The sequence below is a fragment of the Lutjanus erythropterus genome, chromosome 1, assembly GCF_056507025.1.
Source record: "Lutjanus erythropterus isolate fLutEry1 chromosome 1, fLutEry1.hap2, whole genome shotgun sequence".
In the NCBI taxonomy this organism is placed as follows: domain Eukaryota; kingdom Metazoa; phylum Chordata; class Actinopteri; order Lutjaniformes; family Lutjanidae; genus Lutjanus; species Lutjanus erythropterus.
The window spans coordinates 44741343-44761192 of record NC_139317.1 but is presented as its reverse complement, the minus strand read 5'-3'; the positions used below and the strand labels follow the sequence as shown (position 1 = coordinate 44761192).

Below are 19850 nucleotides of genomic sequence, written 5' to 3'. Positions count from 1 at the left end.
TTCTTCTTTCCTTCTAAAGAGGAGGTTTCAGTTATTGTGTATGCCCCAGTTATGAACATATGGAAAGAATTTATTTATACAGGTTGTCAAAAGTGCTGGTGGTCTTTAGCTGGGCTGGTGTTATGTAACTTTGGGGGTGCAGCTTGGTTCTCAAGGCCTAGCTGCTCTGGTTAATGACTGTGCACAGGGGAACTGTGGAGAGCGTCTGAGAGAGGTTTTAATTGTCTGCGAGTGAACACAATGATAACAGCAGATCGGGCACAGCCCAGTCACTGTCAAACTCACCTCCAAACCTCCACTGAGCACAGAGACACACCGGCAGACAAGCTGTCCAGCTTCACAGACAGCGATTTGTCATTTCTCCTCTAGCCAGGGTAAGTTCACAAAAGCTCTTTAGCAGAACAGCCTGCCTGCTCCTCACTCAGTTACCCCCAGTAATCCTGCTGCCATCCCAGCTGGTGTGACAGTGTCGACCAGACACATCAGCAGAGGCTCTCATGTTGTCTTTGTAAAGACATACAGCAGAAAAAAACTTTTCTTGTGAGACTGTTCAAAGTCTGAAACAGGAGTTTCTTTATACTACTATAAATTAATCAGAGAGAACAGATACTGCAGTCATTTAAACCAGTACAGTGCAGGTACTTGATACTACAGGAAAAAAAATGGAAATTTATATGGGAAATGTGTCTGCTGAAGAACAGACTGCTATAAGATCATACTCTGCTTCCTGAACTTCCAGTGGACTTTGGACCCACAAAAGAGACCTGATGGAGCTTTGGCACCATGAAAGAGGACTTTTCACACTGCATTTAGCCCAGAGCTTAGAGCATCCTTAGGGCCCCTTTAGGCCCAGACTAAAAGCCCAAAAGCACTAAAAGCAATAAACGATGAGCCTAATTTGACACGCATCACGCGTTGATGCCTCTTGGTGCACTGCAGGCTTCAGATTTGAAATGCCAACACCACAGAACCAGCAGTATTTTATGGAAAGTTTGCTATATGTATCTGTTTTTGTTCATTGTTATTATTATTAACAATTGTACCCTAAGAGAAAAAAAATCACCTCACCTTTTTCCAGGTCAGTCTATATAATGACTAAACGGTGTGTGTTATTCAGGTTTTTGTACTGAGGCAGTCAGGATATTTTGCGTCAAATTCACGTTTTACACTACAGCGAACAGCAAACTGGAACACCAACAAACACTGAGAAGACGAGCAACACGAGCGACAGCGTCTGGACAGTTCAGTTCATCGTGGTTTACAATAATGCAGCGCAGTGACAGATGTTTCATGAAGGAGACGAGCGTCTGTCTGTCACTATAAAGTCAAAATTCATGATCAAGAAAAGGTTTTATATCACGTCAACACTTCACACACTCTCCCCCTCCTCCCTTCCTCCCTCCCTCCTCTCTGCTGCCTTTCTCTCCTCTCTCATGATTAACCAGCATGGAGTAATTAAGTATTTAAAAGTACACACATAGACACGAGTAAAAAAAAAAAAAAATCACACACCACAGAAGTGTAGGGTAACATTACGATTCATGATCGTAAAAAGTTTTTATATCATGTCAACAATATTTTTTTCTTTTACCTGGTTTCAGGTGGTGCTGCAGCTCCATCAGCACTCACTCTTCATGTCAATGCCTTTTTTTATTGCATTTCTACTGTGTCAACTTTACTATTTTCCCTGTGTTGCACCTAGTCATAGAATTTGTTATACCACTCAGTGGGTTGTATTACATGCATACTGTCCTCAAGCTAGTGTGTGTTTTAAAAATTAAAGTATCAGTTAATTAGATTAACTCGCTAACCGAGTAACTGTTACTACATAATGTATTTTACAACCTGAGTGCTTGTCTTCGTAATGAGCGATCTCCACCTGGTACTAACATGTGATCTCCAGCTGGATATCTATCTAGAAAATGACATCGGATGACTCCACGGTGACCTGATCCCAACAAACCAGTATTTTTGTGTGCAATACACTACCAATGCTGAGTCTAAAATTTTGATATATCTATCTAACTTTACAATACAAACATTATCATTCTGCCCCTTTAGCCTACAAAAACATCTCTCTGCTTTGCCCTCTAGTTTATTCAAAAGCACACAATAGACTGCAGGTTATAGGTTAGGCATTTAGACTGTGAAACACTGAACAAATACATTTTATTTGAATGTAATTTTCCCGACTCCCACGCTCAGTTAACACAGTGAATACGAGTATAAACCTGTGTGACTGGAAGTGCTGCACTGTAGGGATAACACTAGCTATTTCAGCTGCTGTTGCCTCATCTATCTGATCAATCTATCAATCAATCAATCATCTTTGTGCTTCGGTAGGAATGCATCAATACATCAGTACGTCTGTTTTTCAGCCACATGTTTCTTGTGACTCATATGTCCTGTGTCATATTCCTACATGGAAGTGAAGCAGTTAGGTTTTGTTACATGCTTTTGTCATTTTACCTCTTTTAAGTCATTTTCATCTTGTTACATCTTTTTACGTCTTTTAAATAATTGTCATCTTATTTTGTTTTTGACATAGCTTTTGTCTTGTTGTGTTATTTTTATCTTGTTATGTTGTGTCTTATGTCATTTTTGTCGCAACAACTTCCAACTTCATTCAACATTTAAAGTTGCAGAAAGAACTACAAGTCGAGGCTAAGTGAAGAACGCATTATCACTTCTTTAGAACTCAAAACTCAAAGTTTGGGACTTCGGACTTTTAACTACTACTTGTCAGTCTTGAATCAGGACTTGAGTGCAAAAGCTTGAGTCTTATTTGTGACTTAAAGCAGTGACTCGGTCCCACCTCTGGCTCGCATTGTACGGAATTAATTTACACCTGACTGAGGTCCAATCACACCGTTCTGCTGCATTTACTCCATTTTCCTCATCAAGACAGGATATCTATTTAATCTGATAGCTAACTTCACATTTAGTTTGTTTTTTTGGTTGGATCAAAATGATTATTTCTGTCTCCAAAATGCCTCAGAGAAAAGTCTGTAAAACTTAAAGATATCTACTGAGAAATTAGAAAGGCAAGAAGAGCTGCAGCAACCTTTACACTTAGGCTTGTGGCTGTGTGACGTGGTTCTTTGGCTTCACTCATTGATTCTGCCTCCAGAACAGCTCAGCGCTCAGAGAAATGTTTGGACAACTATAACTCCAATCTGCAACTATTTAAACTTTTCCATGACTTCCCAAGCCGGTCATTAGTGCTTTTGACTGGATCCTGTGTTCAGGTGTGTTCCACGCTACAAAGCTGCCATATTCATGCTCCGCTTTAAAAAAAAAAAAAAAAAAACTCCTCGCTGCGAATTCCTCTCACTACTAAAATCTATAATCTTGGCAAAGAGACGCTGAGGGTTAGGAAAATATGCACATTATTAATGTAAACGAGCAGGGAGAGTTTTCTCTGTGTTTGATAGCGTTAACAGCGAGGGGCTCAGCAGGTTCCAACAAGAACTTTGCAGAGAGGAGATACACATTAAATAAGGAAACATCTGCATTCCACACAGCCGCTCTTACAACACACTGGAGCTGAATGAACATCAAAGCATATCAGATAGCAGTAAATGTTGCTCTGAAACTGATGATTTATTAGCGCTGCTTTCCTGGGATGTTCAACTGGCCCATTTCAGACGGGAGGGCGGAGAGGTTCATTCACACAGCTCGCTGCGAGAGCATCACTGCAGGCGTTTGGAGGATGTTTCGGGGTTTTTGAGGTGAGCGCAGGGAACATTCACCAGATTCCGAAAAATCATACCAATCCCATCAACGGTAATTTGACCAGTATGAAGCCATTTCTCTGCCAAAGAGAGTTCAGCATAAAAATCCAACTTGTATCAGCAAAGTGCTTTTTGTAAAAGTGTGAAAACCATTTTCAGGTGTAACGAGTGAGAAAAATGTGTTCTTTTAAAGCTAAAGGGACGCTTCACTCCAATATCAAAAACACATATTTTTCCTCTGGCCTGTAGTGCTATTTATCCATCTAGATCTTTTGGTGTCAGTTGCAGAGTTCTGGAGGTACCAGCCACAGAGATGTCTGCCTTCTCTCCAGTATAATGGGACTAAATGGGGACTACTTTCTTTCTGCAGTTCAATGTACAGAAACTACTTTCTTTCTCCTAGAGAGAAAAGCAGTTCCTACATGAAACTGATCACAACAAGGTGTGTGGATCATCTTGAGTAACCAGGACATGGTTTTTGGAAACGGATACTGCTTTTGAATTTTTCAAATGTATTTGAGTGCCATTCAGTCCCATTATACTGGAGAGAGGGCAGACAGCTCTACAGCTGATATCTCCAAAACTCTGCAACTCACACCAAACATATCTAGATGGATAAACAGCACTACAGGCCAAGGGGAGGAAAAAAAGAAGTAATTTTGATTCTGGAGTGAACTATCTCTTTAAATTTAATCGCCAACATGCAAGAGCAGAACAGTTGTTCAATAGTTCAACATGAGCATGTCTGTCAGACAATTTGACAAGTTGGAAACAAACCAACAGTCCGTCCCAATGATGTGAACCAATTTACTTGGAGGTCAAACTACATGTGAGGGCTGTGACAGGATGCATTTTTTCTTACTGCAGTGACAAAGCAACATATTCCCATAGGATGGGGTTATACTGCAACTGCCTAAATGAATATGTTTTATTGGACTTCATTCAAGCATACTGTCATAAATGTAGCACAACTCCGTTAAGGGATAAGGCAGCACGTAATGTGTGTGTAACATGGAAGTGACTGAAAGTGAGCAGCAGGCTGAGTGGTGCTCATAGAAGAGAAAAAAATTAGCATTAAATTGTCAATCTGGCAGTAAATGTACAGTACAGGTTACAGTGCATCAGTTAAATAAACACTGCAGTATCTCAACACCAAGAAAAGTCTCATTGTACCTTTAAAACACTCCAGTTCCAGGCTCTAGACTTTATCATCCATCCTCGAACTGTGGCTTCTTTTTTAAAAATGTAGTAAAATTAATATATAATGATAAATCCAATAATGAATGTCTTGTTGTTGCATGTTGTTAACCGTCCACTAGCAATCCCACGGTGCTTTGGGTTGAGTTTGTCGAGCAGTCAGAGGCTGTGACAGTACTGATCCATAGATGTATTCTGAGGTCCACGTGCTGATCTCAACATGAGATTGACCTTTCAAAATAAAATTTTCGGTGATGACAGTAATAAGCTGAACCCCGCAGTGGGCATCACATGAGTGCAGTATTGTGGTAATGCAGTAATGCAATCATACGGTAATGTGGTTATCATTGCAGCCCTACAAATGAGTGCACCTGAGCTGGAAAAAAACATATGTACACAACTACAGTAATGTAACATGACTTACAGACAGTCACTCAAGCTTTGGTTATTTTTTGACAAGATTTGTCCAAAAATAAATGCAAATAATGCACTGAACTTGTTTTTTTATCAACATGTATATCACCCTTGAATGATTCTCATGACTCTTGTCATTTTTGACATGATTTGTCAAAAAAAAAAAAAAAAATCGGTGTTAACCCAGTTAATTTTTTTTTTAAATATTACGAGAATAATCATCACATAATACATCACATTCTGGGTCATAAAAGCACTAATGACTTTATCTAACATGTAAGCATGGTGTTTAGAAGACACTGACTGCTGTGTCTGGTCGCTATGTTTGGAATGTTTCACGCTCAAGCCAATCAGACGGGTCATGAAAAAGTATATAAATATCGCTTACATGAAGTACAGTAGGTCAGAGTTGAAGCAGGAAGTGGGTCACAAACTGAGACAGATATTTACAACAGATAGCCTTGGTGATGCTTTTACAGTTCCCCTTTGTTCTCTCTTCCAGATACATTTGTCTAACATGGAGGTTTGTTTCCGACCAGTCTGATCACCTGACTGCTTGTGTTCTTGACTCATCAGACTATAGTTTTCCAAAAATCTTTGCTACTTACTTGGAAGCATCCCATTTACCAGCAATGGCTTTATGTATTCACAGATAAAATGTAAAGCACCAGGCCTGTTGTCTTCCACACAGACATCATGAGACACCAACACCAAACTTGCAATCAAAGCAGCTAGCTGCCTTATATTATAATTATATATATATTATAATCACAACCACATGAATGAATTAATATTTACTTAACATCTAAACCTTACAAAGATAGAATACAAACATTTGTATTTCCTTTTACACCCTGTGTTCCCTCAACCAGTTCTCTGGAACCACCAGAACCAGTAAAGTTACCAAATGCATCATCAAATCATCCATCACAATGAACCATTTACTGTAATGGACTGGTCTCCCATACACTGTAAAAATGTTTAAAACCTGTATTAGTGTATGGGGTTGACTTAAAATTAAGTTAAATTAAGCTTAAGTTATATGCTTTCATCAAGCTATAAGAAAGAAGGGTGTCAGGCAAAGCATGCTGGGAAGTCTGCTAATATGCAGAACATGATTCTGTAGAAATTTAATGTAATGAGTTGCCTGAGCTCAGCATAGTGCATTTATTCAACTCATCATTTCAAGTCAGAAGACTTCAAATTAGAAGAACTCATGTTTATTTGTTCATTATTGTTCTGAGGGTAAATACTAGAAATTTAAAGTGTAATTAACTTGTTGTATAATTATCTTAAGTTAATGAGAAAACACTAGTTGGGGAGGGAATGATGGCCAAAACTATGAAAATGAGATCATAGTTGAAATAAAACTCTACTATTCTACAGTTTTCTCATCGCTGTGGCTCAATTCTCCAGTGAGAGTTACATTTTTCAAAACATTAAGTTCAAATCTCTGAACAGCTAGCATGTTGTTCACAACAGTTTGGAATTTCTCATTAATTCAAGCAATTTTCCCACGTTTTAGCGAGTGTTCAAAAGAGCCGGTACAGTTGTCAACAAATTTGCACAATAACCGCTTGCATACGGCTCGCTGATCAAAACTGATGAGTGTCTTCTTAGTGAAACTGTCAAACTGTCACACAACGTCTAAACATTCTTTCATCGTTTGAGCCATCACATGCAAAATGATGCATTCAGTTTTGTAAATCTATGAGACATACATGTGTAAACACACATAAACTCAGCTGAACACCTCTTTGAAATGAGGCTGGGAGTTTATTCATCTATTTTCAGATCAACTGTATCAATCAATTAGGGGGAGTTTACTGTATACTTACTTCTCCTGTGTACTACATTATTGTACATTACTGACTTTTACCAGAAAACTTTTATCAACTGTTTAAATCTGAATCTAAAGCTCAGTGCGATACATGACAGCATTCAGTGAGACAAAACTGACATTCTTGCATAATATGGGAAGCAAACAGTGTCAACAAAAAGATTTGTATATTAGAAGCATTTGCAGGATCAATTGTCATGCTGTATAAAACAGCTAAACATTTTGAGTGGTACAGCTCACACGATGGCAGAACAACTTTTCAGTTTAGTGGCACTGGCCAGCTTACTGACACAAAAATGAGGTTTTGAAAGATGAATCAAATGTTTTGAGTGAGTTGCTACATTTTGCAAAAATGCCATGAGGTTGTGATGTTCCACGAAACAGTTTTGACAATTACACTTGCAGTTCTGAGAAAGTTATAACCGTTTCGAAAAACGGACCACAACGTTTGAGAAAACTTGATGGCGAGGATTCTGGATGATGAAGCCTGCTATGACATGAGCTGACCAATTACCATGAACTTCTTTGGCTCTGTCTTCACACATATTTCTTTGCCCTCTGAGACCCACTTGCCAATTCTTTGTTGGGGTTGGGCAATATGTGAAAATTTTCCAGCCAGCCAACCAACCAACAATTGGCTAAACAACCGCTAATTGCCAGTATATTTGTGCAGAGAGTTTGTGGGCCCAGGCATGTGCCCTCTGAATTCATGTTTCTCTCTTTTACCCCAGTAAAACTTACTTAATTGCCTTGTTAACTCATCACACCACACTTTGTTCAATCTCAACAAAACCATCTTGGTTAGTCATTTTTCCATGACTTTCCATTGTTCCAGAGTGTGCTTTAAATAAACCCCTAAAGGAGCAATTTGTAGCCATTGTGCATGAGCACAGCGGTCTAAGTAGCCAGTTGGAACCATAAACTGTCTATTAAGTGGATAGAAATCTTATTTAATATATAATCCATAGTTTAAGTGAGTTGTTTCTGCCCACCCGCTCCTCCTCAGACTCGGGGAAGCTCATGCAGGCTGCAGGAGCACCGCAGGAGCACCGCAGGAGCACCGCAGGAGCACAGGTCACATGCAACCTCGTAAATAAGACAGTGAGTCCTCTACTGTAAGTTGAACAGCTGTTTACCACTGTCAGTTGTCTGTCAATGTAAAGTTCAGTCAGTTATCCTGAAAACAGAAGCCAACTGCTCTGAATACACTCTGGGCTTTGAGTTCAGTGGCTGCCTGTCTCACTCCCTGCCAAACTCCATTCACATTTTGCTCAATTTAAGTGTTATAAACATCTACAGCCTCTAAAAGATTATTAAAGATTTCACTCATAAACAGACACTAACTCATTCAGCGAACATTCGGCATTAATTTGAGCTCTAATTAATGTGAAACAGAAAGAAAAACAGTTATTCTGGTCCTAATAGAAATTTCAAAGGAGGCTGCGGCACTGATGTCAGTATTGATTGAGTATTTCAGCCTAACATGTTTCCTTGATCTCTGCTAACATATCGTGGTCATTTTGTGATTTAATACAGTAAATATATTACAGATTTCTCCTTTTATTTACCAAGTTAGATGTGAAAAGAAACAGACGTTATATCACTTTCTTCAGAGTTAACAGACTCTATTGGAAAAAAACAGTTATTTTACTTTATTGGTTATTCTAAGACACACTTCATTTAAACACAGCAGAAACAAAATAAAAGTCACCAAAACTGACTGGTTAATCTTCCTGCTATTTTCCAAAAAGAATGTTTGAAAACTGCACAAAATGCTGCATGGATTGAATTTAAGCAGGTGAGGAAGTTTACAGATGAACCTGACATTGAATCCATGCACACTACACTCATTTTAACCTCCACAAAAGGTGGTTGTTGGCGTCTCTTCTCCAATGGCCTGAGCAGACCTTGACATCAGTGTGACCATAATCCATCCAGTCTGGCTCTCAGTGTCACTCACCTTGTACAGTCCCACAGTAGTTGGGCTGGTCGGCATCTGGAGCGGAGCCGCTCTTGGCAGAGCGTCGGTGTCGCAGCAGACGGTGTTTAAGTCCAGAGAACGACTGCGACGGGTCGTTTTCATCCAGCGGTTGAATGAACAGGCTGTCCTCCCCAATGTGGATGAGTCCAGTCTGCACAAGACAGAGACATGGACAAGGTGAGACTGGGATGATTCCCATTAGACCCTGGCTTTAAAGTCAAGTAAAGTAGAATTTTTATACTTCAGTATGTGGTGAACTGAGAGTGCTTAAATATCATGTAACCAGCACGTACAACATATTTAAAGTAATGGACATTATTTTGTTGTATTTAATGTTTTCTTTCTTAAGGGGCCTCATTTATAAAATTGCTCTTAGAACACAGATCATTAACCCAACTAAGAAAATTTGTAACTTAAACATCTGTGATCTATAAATCTTAAATGAACTGGAAAAATAACAGCATCTGGCTTAAAATCTTTTTTTTTCCTCTTATGTAATAGAGCACAAGGGAGAGTTTAGTCAAGAATATCCATGGAATAAAAGATAAAAGAAAACTTTTTGGAAGATGGGAATACTGAAGCCAGGTAACAAGTATTATCTGTTGGACTAAATGGTGTGTCCACTGTTAAAAAAAAAAAAAACAAGGAGAAAACTCAAAATTTCAAGGCAACTTATGTCAATATATTTTTGAGTTTTGACCCCAACTCAAACTCCCAAGATAAAGATAGATAAACTTGAATTTTTCAGTTTTAGATAAATCAAAAGAATTAGTATTTCTAAAATTGTTGGGTAAATTCATTGAAGTGAAAGTGAGTAAGAGTTAATAATTTAATATTTTCAACTGCAACCATTTAATTTTCAAGCACCTGAATAATGAGAAATCGGGTTTAGAACTCACTGTGGACAATTTTTGAAATACAATTTTTTGGAGACTCTAAAACTCAAAGACTTTTTATCCAAAGGAGAAAAGTAAATTATCTCAACAAAAGTTTATAGGCTGGCAAAACTTCATGCCTTTAATTTATGGGACAGCTGAAGATGACAGGAAAGGGGGGAGAGAGAGCAGGGAAATGACGTGTAGCAAAGGGCCGAGGGCAGGAGTCAAACCCACAGCCGCTGCAGAGGACTCGGGACCTCAGTGCATGGGGGTTAATGCTCTAATGGACCTTTTCCACCGGCACTTTTGGCATTGAGATGCGTCAGAGATGGACCTACTCTGGAGTGGGACCAAAGCAAGCCTGGTCTGTCTCCAAGCGGGCTGCAGCAACGCCTCACCTGCCGCAACCAACCCGTGATGAGCCTCCTCTCTACCCTTGAGACAAGCGAGTGTTGTGATACTGAGCTCGTGTGAGCAGGAGAGCAGAGAGAAAGATGTTTCATAGAGTCTCTTTATGTTCTGCTCTCAGTACTTCTGTAGCTTCTAACAGAACCATTATGTTTTGTAGTTTCTCTCTGTTGCAATTTGAACTTTCAGGTATCTGCATTATTTTACCCTGTCATATTCGCTTTCAGCTGTGTTGGAATCGTGTTAAATTAATGAAAATAACTCTTGTTTGTGCTGCTTAATAATAAAATTGCTTAAATAACGAAACAACAAGGGACTTTTTTATTGTGAAGAATTTAAGAAAACAGTGTGTTTATACCAGAGATGTGTATGAGCAGCTTATGCACTTCTTTACAGCCACTTGACTCAGGCCTGCTCGAACTTGTCTCCAGGTAAAAAACACACTTTCAAGTGTGTAGCCCTGTTATAATGGAAATGTAACCCTTTGCCATGCAGAGCTGATGTGCTGAGTCAAACCGAGTCGAGCCAGTCCGGCTGTGTGTATGGAAAGGACCATAACTGAGGCAGGCAGTTGCCTTGAAATTAACTTTTTTTTTTCACAAGTGTTGACAAACGAAGCAAAACATGTCGCCTGCGAGTGCACTGCAATTAATTCCTCACACATTTAATTGATAATGCTTGTCACATAAAGATAATCACATAAGCAGCTGGAAAATCACTTAAGTCAAGCCCAGACTTTGCTAAGAGATACGATCATTTCCATGTCTAAGTGAGGTCTATAAATACCTACTTAGGCATGGTTTTCTTTAAGTCATACCTAAGATCAGAACTGATCATAAGGCCATTTTATACATGAGGCGTCTGGTCACCAGTGGACTAAACACAATAATAATTCTGCTCACAGCCAATTTATGACAGCTTTTCTACCCAAATCCCACGATTTTGTTATAAAAAAAAAGCTGTATTTGAGAGTGTCCTGTTTAACATACAAGAACCTCATGTGGCCTTCTGCACTTTGGAGATCACTACAAGGCATTTGCTTGTTTTCTGAGACGTCCTTGAACTGTTGCACCACATTTTGTTGCAATTTTCTGCTGAAACGCAGAAAAGCTGAGGGGTTTGTTGACTGCTCAGGCTGGAGAGCAAATGGTAAACTCTGACTCTTTAAACAATAAGAACACATCTCCCACAGTCCTGCCAGACAGTAATGTGTCCAGGCTGCTACTGCACTCCTGACACCCTCTGTCTCATGTTTGTTTCTTTGCTTTGTAGCATGAAGACATTAACACAGTAAAGTGTTCAAATACTGAGACAGTGTGTGGGTGACTGCATCTGTGCAATGTGTGACATAGTAATTGGTTTAATAGCTTTTCATTCAAGCCTTACAAATGAAAAAACAATGAAATGGTTTTCTTGATGTTGGAAAATGTACTTAATTCTAATTCTTAAGTCATTTGTAGCCTATTTTATTGGATTTTGATCTAAGATTTAACCATAATAGCGTCTCTGTTTGGAGATTTCAGTGGAAAATACTACAGTTGTTTGTGTTGAACTGTGTATAGAGTGGTTCCCAAACTTTTTCTTTCCTTCCCCTCCTTTCAGAGGCCAAATAAGGTTCATACACCCCACACCCACAGTTTTTATCAATCTGGGAATGCAGTGGCAGAGCAGTGGCTCTGCCCCCCCCCCACCCCGGGGTTGGGGACCACTGGTGTGGAAGGATTGGCACCGAGCTTTCTGATCTCTTCCCAAATGGATCAAGTTGCAGGACCAAATGTTTCTGGATTCCTAGGGTTGCAAATTGTAAACACTTTCCTTAATTTTTCAAATTTTCTTTCTGACAACACATATACTTGAATATCTGTTAACATGTGGAGAGCACATAAAAATAATCTGTTATATTTCAGATCTTTATTTGATAGCAGATTGATTAAAATTTACTTGATCGATCAAATTCATGATTTCCATTAGGGCTGAACAATCGATTAAACATTTTATTGACACCACAATATGGTCTACTGCAATTTTCAAATTGCAGGTTGCTCAATATTTGTTGAAGGCGAAATGTGTGTAAAAAAATGCCATTTTAAATTAAATATTGTGGTGCTGCAGAGGTGTCCTGGCCAACAAATTATTCTCTAGACTTCTGAAAATATCTTTGCTTGGTACACATCCCTGAAACTGAACTGTTTTAATGAGCTTGTCAGTGAAAATGAGAATAATGATGTAATAATGATCCTTTCCTCTAATGTTGCAAATCATATCACAATTGTAATATCAGTCAATCAGATGCAATTAGATATTTCTTTAAAATCGTTCACACCTAATTCCCATGTCAGAGGACACTACGTCAGTTCAAAGTGCAAATGAGATGTCAAAGTGAAGAATGCATCATCTGCTGTTAACACACAAGGCAACAGAAAACAACAACTTTGTGTCACTGGACACAAACAGTCCTGCACACCCTCACACCAGGGACACCGCAACAAGCATAAACAGACAAAAGTTAACAGCGAGGTGTGGACAGTCCTCAGCCACCTCCTATGTGGATGGATGGATGGATGCCGCCACTTCCTATATTGATTTCAAACTAAAAGTATTTGTTTCAAATTAAAAGCCCTCATAAACGTTCCAGCCACATACTAGATTTTGACCAAGTCTTGTTATCAGTTTTAAAAGAAGCACTATTTACACTGTGATGCATTTGCAGTACACAAGCAGTACCACAACAGCTGCAAAAACAAAAAGTAAATATTAGTGTACAAGTGGGATTCAGTAGCAGTTTCTGGTCTTTTCTGAGAAAAATCTTCTTCCCAGCAGCTTCACTGACTGGAGTCTGAGGGAAAATATGTTACAGTACCACTCACTCTGTTTGACTGACAGGCAATGTCTGGGGAGTGCAGTACAGAGACACAGTGACACCAAAGATTAAGACTAATGATACTCTGTGTGTGTGTGTGTGTGTGTGTGTGTGTGTGTGTGTGTGTGTGTGTGTGTGTGTGTGTGTGTGTGTGTGTGTGTAAAACACCTCAATCCATGTGTGTGAAGGCAGAGAACACCTGCTCAGGATTCATGGCTTTGCTCTCTGGCAGGCCTATGTATGGAAATGACTTCACAGCACCTTAACAAGCCATCCCTGCTGTTATCTGGGACACAAGACTGTTGCTATGGAAACATCCACACACCTCGAGTTGAAGACAATTGCCGTGACCCGAGGTTACGAAAATATCAACAGAAGCAGTGATGGGTCGAAACTCATTCCCAAAAATCATTTCTGAAAGTCATTTTGGGTGTTTTCCGAGGAACAAGAGACAGACTGGCAGAGGGAACGAATGTAGAAAGATCCGCTCACTTCAACACAATACTGTCACCTAAAAACACCCAGGGTTCTAACAACAAAACACACAGTAGTACAGAGGAGGACCAGAGGTGGCAGCAGCACACAGGCTTTACTCAGGCAGAAGTATGGAAAGATAAACTCTGCTAAAAGTAGAAGTACTGATTCAACTTCACTCAGGTAAAAGTGAAAAGGTTCAGGCTCTGAAAAGTAGTCAAAGTATAAAAGTAAAAAGTTGTCCGCTGAAGGACATTTCCACCAGCTGTTTCTGTGCAAAGTTAACTGAACCTCACAGTTTCTACGTGATCCAGTTTCCATCTTTGTCTGTGTCGTCTTGTTACGTCCTTAACAATTTCATTTTCATTTTGTTACTTCTCAGTCCCTCTGTGAAGCTGCCTTGCAATTTTGTCCAAGCTCCACAACTTTTCCGCAAATTTGACAATTCCTTGACGCTTCCTGCGAGTTCTGCCAATCACAGCAGTCCCCTCTGCGAAATCCTGAAGGGATTTGTTTCGTCTTTGTTTTGGTTACATCTTTTATATCTTGTTACATCTTTTTTTGTCTTCTCACGTCGTTTTTTGTCTTCTCACATTTTCTACAACTTTTGCACAGATTTTTGTCTTTTGCATCATTTTTCCTCCTGTTATGCCTTTGTCATGTTTCATCATATGTCTTTTGCATCTTCTTAGATCATTTGTGTAGTTTTTCATCCTTTTACATCTTTTATAACATTTTTGTCTTGTTTTTTTGTCTTAGTAACTTTTACATCTTATTATGTCTTTGTTTGTTTTATGTCTTTTTTGTCTTGTGACGTCTTTTGTGTGGTTTTACATCTCATCTTTTCTGTTGCTTTGTTACATCTTTTTTGTCTTATGTCTTTTTTGTCTTGTTATGTCTTTTCTGCCTAGTAATGTCTTTTACGTCTTGTTACTTCCTTTTTGTCTTGTTACGTCTCTGTCGGGAAGGCGAGCTGCACTGATGCAAAATAAAATAATCAATAATTCCCCTCAAATGCATTGAAACTAAAGTTACAAGTCTACTTTGCAAATGTAAGGAGAAGAAAGTACAGATATTTATGTAGAAATGTAGGAAGTAAAAGTACAAAGTTGTCAGAAAAATAAATACTTGAGCAAAATACAGATACCTGAAAAATCTACTTATACAGAATAGTAAAAAACTATTTGTACTTAGTTATGTCACACCTCTAAGGAGGACCTCCACCTCTAAGGGTTTCTTTGACCACAATAAAATCTTACAGTCGGCCATACGTTCTTAAGAAACATGAAATCCAACTGGAAACAAGAAAGTCTATCATTTATTATGGTTTCAAAACATACCTCTCATTGTGTCAGACTTCTCAAACTGGGATATGGTGATGTTCTACGACCGGTCTACAGTACAAAAGACCCTGGCCATGTTCCACAGTGCGTGTGCCATACAGTCTGGGATGCACCCATCTGGGGAATGGATGTGATAAAATCACGGCTTTTCTGAAGCGTTGATGCGCGTCAGCCCTGTGTGGGCTTTCACTCAGCCACCAGGTGTGTGTTGTCACACACATATCTACACACAGATAAAGTGGTAAACAAAATCTCTGTTTCTGAGGTCCAGCTTTTTTCCCTCAGCTCGAGACTTTCTTGCAAGAGGAGTTAGCAGGAATTATAGTTTTCATGTCAGAGTTAAGCACAAAAAAAAATCTAACTACAATTCTGAACTGAATTTATGAGGTCTCTGCACAGCAGCAGCATTTTACCAGCTTACTAGTACTGGGTAAGTTACTTGAATAAAGTGATCAAAACTCAGTGTACACTGCTTGATCAGAAGACAGAAGACAGACACAGCTGGTGAACTTAGTGGAGCATTTATCAGTTAAAGAACCAGATACATTCTGATATTCTGTCAAAGAAAAAGAGTGATATTGGACTTACATTCACCAGAAATATGACAAAACCTGAATGATGATGATGTTGCTTCATAACTGCCGGATGTGTAAATAAGCAACTGTTTATTAACAAGTTCACCATAGCTACTTAAAAGTTGATGTCTGATGATATGTCAGTGTTGGGTTCACATTTGTTTCTGTTGCCCTCAGTTGGCCCAAAAGTCTTTTATTGCAGGTTTACAGGTTAACAAACAGCGAGCTGAGACTGCTAACATGAAGTGACATTATTATTAGAGCAACAAAGTCCACACTGAGAGGAGATCGGGGGGGTTTCCATCAAGGCTGATTATGAAATCTGAGCTTCATTGAAAAAGCCAGGCCTTAATTAACTTAACTAACACAATTTAGCCTGGTCTAGTCAACGCTAACTCAAACTAATCTTAAGTAAGCTTCCCTTTTGAGCGTGCACAAAGAACAGAACAGTTGATTGTTGAAAAGAGGATACTGAGGCACAAAAAGAAGAGAAAATAAAAGTGTTTTTCTTCTCAGTGGTGAAACAAACCCAAGAGATTGAACAATATGAGGAACATAAAGGGTTCATTACAAAATAAAGTCAATACTGCCACAATTAATAAAGTGAAGGAAAATAAACTATAAATGTAAAGCTTTGAAATAAAGTGAACATTTGGCAGTAAAGACAGTAAAAGTTGTAAGATGTGACTTTCTTGCCTTTTCTTACTTTTTTTGTTTAATTGATACGTTCGTTGGAACTACAGTAAACACTTAAATTCATGTTTGGTCGCATAGAAGGTCTGAACTTTTGTTCCCACAGACAGAAGAACACAAAAAGACATTTGATGGAACTGCCTTTTGGGGTTCTGTTTCTGCCAGCTGGAAATTGTTTGACACGTAGTTTAATTAAGCTTGACAGTTAGGCTGTCCCAGAGCAGGCTAGTTCAGTGGTATCAGTTTCCATGGTTACTGAGCAGGGATTATTTAAGCCACAGTCATGGGACGGATCCCTCTATTAAATTAGCCAAACTTGTCAAAATAAGCCAAGCTTTTCCTTTATCTACATTGATAGAATATACCCCCCCCCCCCCCCCCCCCCCCCCCAGGTCAACAAACCTCAACATCAGACTGTTGTTTCATTTCTAACCGACAGACAATGTTTCTGTTCTATTGTTCGCTAACAGTAACCACATTTATTATTGTGATCTTGAAAGCAAAGGTTACCTAACCTTAACAACATTGTCATTTTACCCAAGCCACAATGTTTCCCTAACCCACTGCACTGTCACATCATAAAACTGCAATTTGCAAGAGCTTTGGAGGGCATTAAAGGGATAGTTCACCCAAAAATGTACTCACTCTCATGCCGATTTAAGGTCAGGTTTAGTTTTTTTGGTGCACAAAACTCTGCTGGAGTTTCACATGAAAACAGTGCTGCAGAATCTCCCAAACAATGGAAGTGAATGGTGACCAGTTTTCAAATGTAAAACACAACAGAATTAAAACATAAAATGCCTCCATACTGCTCGTGTGGTGTAATCCAAGCCCCAACATGCCAAGCTGACTAAAAAATGTTATTCACACCATGTTTTTAGCCTGAATCTTCACTGCAGATCCTTAGCTTGGAGCCACGTTCACATGCACACTGTCTGAACTGGGTGTGTGTGTTGTGATGGTGTGCAAACAGCATGTCAGGAGTTTAGGAGACTTGGGCAGTATGGAGGCATTTTATGTTTTATTCTGTTGTTGTTGTTTTTTTGAAAACTGGTCACCATTTACTTCTACTGCTGTCTTCCTGTGAAACTCCAGCAGTGTTTTGTGGACTAAAAAAATAAACCTGACCTTCAGTTGGCCTGAGGGTGAGTAGATAATGACTGAATTTTCATTTTTAGGTGAACTATCCCTTTAACAAATGATATTGTCCACACAATATCCAACTGTGAAAGAGCTTTTTTTTTAATATTAGCAAGCACAATGAAGAAATGATATCTATAGTAAAGTTTTTGCATCTTTTTCGTCTTGGTACATGGTTTTCCTATTATTACCTCTTTTGCATAGTTTTTAGTGTTACTAGATCTTTTTTTGTCTTGTTAGTTCTTCATCTTGTCACATCTTTTACATTGTTTTTCATTTTGTTAACTCTTTTATGTCTTTTTTGTCTTTTTCAACATGTTGAGTAGTTTTTGTCTTGTTACATCTTTAACATTGTTTTTCTTCTAGTTGCACTGTTTGTGTCTTGTTACATCTGTCATTCTTGATATATACTGATGGATACACCAAGAAATCTTTTCAGTGTGTTACTGTCTCATCCATTTAGGTTGAAATCAGTCTTGATGTTGGGAAGGCAACGCACAATGACGTAAAATTAAAATAACTGCCAATTCCCCTCAAATGCATTAAACTAAAGTAACAAGCCTGGTTTGAAAATGTAAGGACTAGAAAGTACAGGTATTTGAGTTCAAATGTAGGCAGTAAAAGTAAAAAGATGTCATAAAAATAAATAGGGTAAAGTACAGATACCTGAACATTCTACATAAGTAAAGTAACAAAGTATTTTTACTCAGTTACTTCTCACTTTTGCTTCTGACAGAGTATACTGGCACCTTCAGGTGGTCAGGAAAATCGGTTCTTCCTGAAATCAAGGCACTATTGCAAAAGCACAATGAAGAAATTATATCTATTAAATCAGCTCTCATGTCTCAGTAAGTCAAGTCTAAACAGTCAAAATACCACTCAGCACTCTGTCCAGCGCACAGTGGTGAGCTGTCTGCACAGCAACAACAGCAGGGACTAAACAGGACAGAAGCAACACAATGCACAGGCAGCAGTCACAGTGCAGCCACTATGAGCAGGCCTGCTCTGACTAGAGCGGTGTGGTATGCCATAAAATAGAGCAGCAACTCAGTCTGTTCCAACGTTTGTGCAGACATTCCGCTCCCGGCTGAGCCCCAGGGCTAACAAATGCTGTTAGCCAGCATAATGTGGACTGGAGGATGGATTAAAGCATTTCTACAGCTCCACAAACATGGGTGCATGATACTATTCATAGGCATTAGCCGGAGAGAGGGGTATATCCCAACCATGCAAAGACAGCTGTGGTTGGAGGGATCCGTCCTTCCTCCGCTGGAAGAGTTTGATTTCATCTCTCAAATGTGTTGGTAAGTTATATCAGGACTGTGAGGAAATCTAGAGCTACTGTTCTTTCCCATACTTTGTGTTTATTATTGTGTTTAGCTATGATTTATTTACGTGGTGAAATCCTGTTGTTCTCTGCCTGCTGCCGGACTGACCCAGTTTCTCCACACGGATAAATAAACTTCCATTTTAACTTATGTTTAAGTCTGGGATTAGGCCAAGTTTCAACTGCTGCTGCTGCTGGGGTTAGGGTTATCTGATGCCACAGCAGAACTTTCACATACATGGCTTTAAGATGCTATTTATAGAGGTGTACAGTGGAGAAAGATGGACAGCAACCATCCACACCTACACCTACTTCAAGGATGTGAAACTGCTTCCGTATCACCGTCCTCATAGCGAAGTTATCAGGTGTCAGCACTCCCTTAACGCTGAACTGAATCTTGAAACTTAAACTTGGGTCAGTCACAGATATGAGGACTTGAAACATGACTTGGACTGGACTGCTGTGAGATCGGAATTATTGAGGCTTGAGTGTCACGACAAAAGACTTAAAACTTCTTCAACTCTACAAGGATGACCATGTCTACAGGCAACATTACTTTCTTTTCAGCCTGTCTGGTTGGAAGTGCAGGAGGCTTATTCTGACTGATTTGTCAGTTTATCATGTGGCAGCACCCCCTAGTGGACATAGTATACATGACAGCACAAGTACAAGGAGTGAGAAAGTCCGCATTTTGAGGAGATAGTGTGGATGGATGGCTCGAACAACAGGTCTTTCACCCAGGAGACCAAGTCCGAGTCCTGTGTGAAAAGAAAAGTAATGGTAGTGTTGTTAAAGTTTTACATGACTTAAAATGTTGTTATGGACTCCCGTCACAAGACATAAATAACATCATTATTTTCACCCTATACCACAATCTTTTCTAAACCTAACCAAGCATTTTTTTGTGCCTCAACCTTACCAAACTATAACCATTTTACAACATCAACTACGTCTGTCGAGTGAGTTATGTTGTTGTACAAGTGACG

The 19850-nt window shown here is 39.2% G+C and overlaps 1 protein-coding gene across 2 annotated transcripts in view; it reads right to left on the bottom strand.

Annotated features, from left to right (window-relative positions):
- Positions 1-19850, bottom strand: part of adamts17 (ADAM metallopeptidase with thrombospondin type 1 motif, 17) — a 188465-nt gene that overhangs the window by 153382 nt on the left and 15233 nt on the right. For both annotated transcript variants that reach the window (XM_084722188.1, XM_084722196.1), the window contains exon 3: positions 9146-9317. In XM_084722188.1, coding sequence (XP_084578314.1) covers positions 9146-9317 — 172 coding nt within the window. The remainder of the gene's footprint in view (positions 1-9145; positions 9318-19850) is intronic.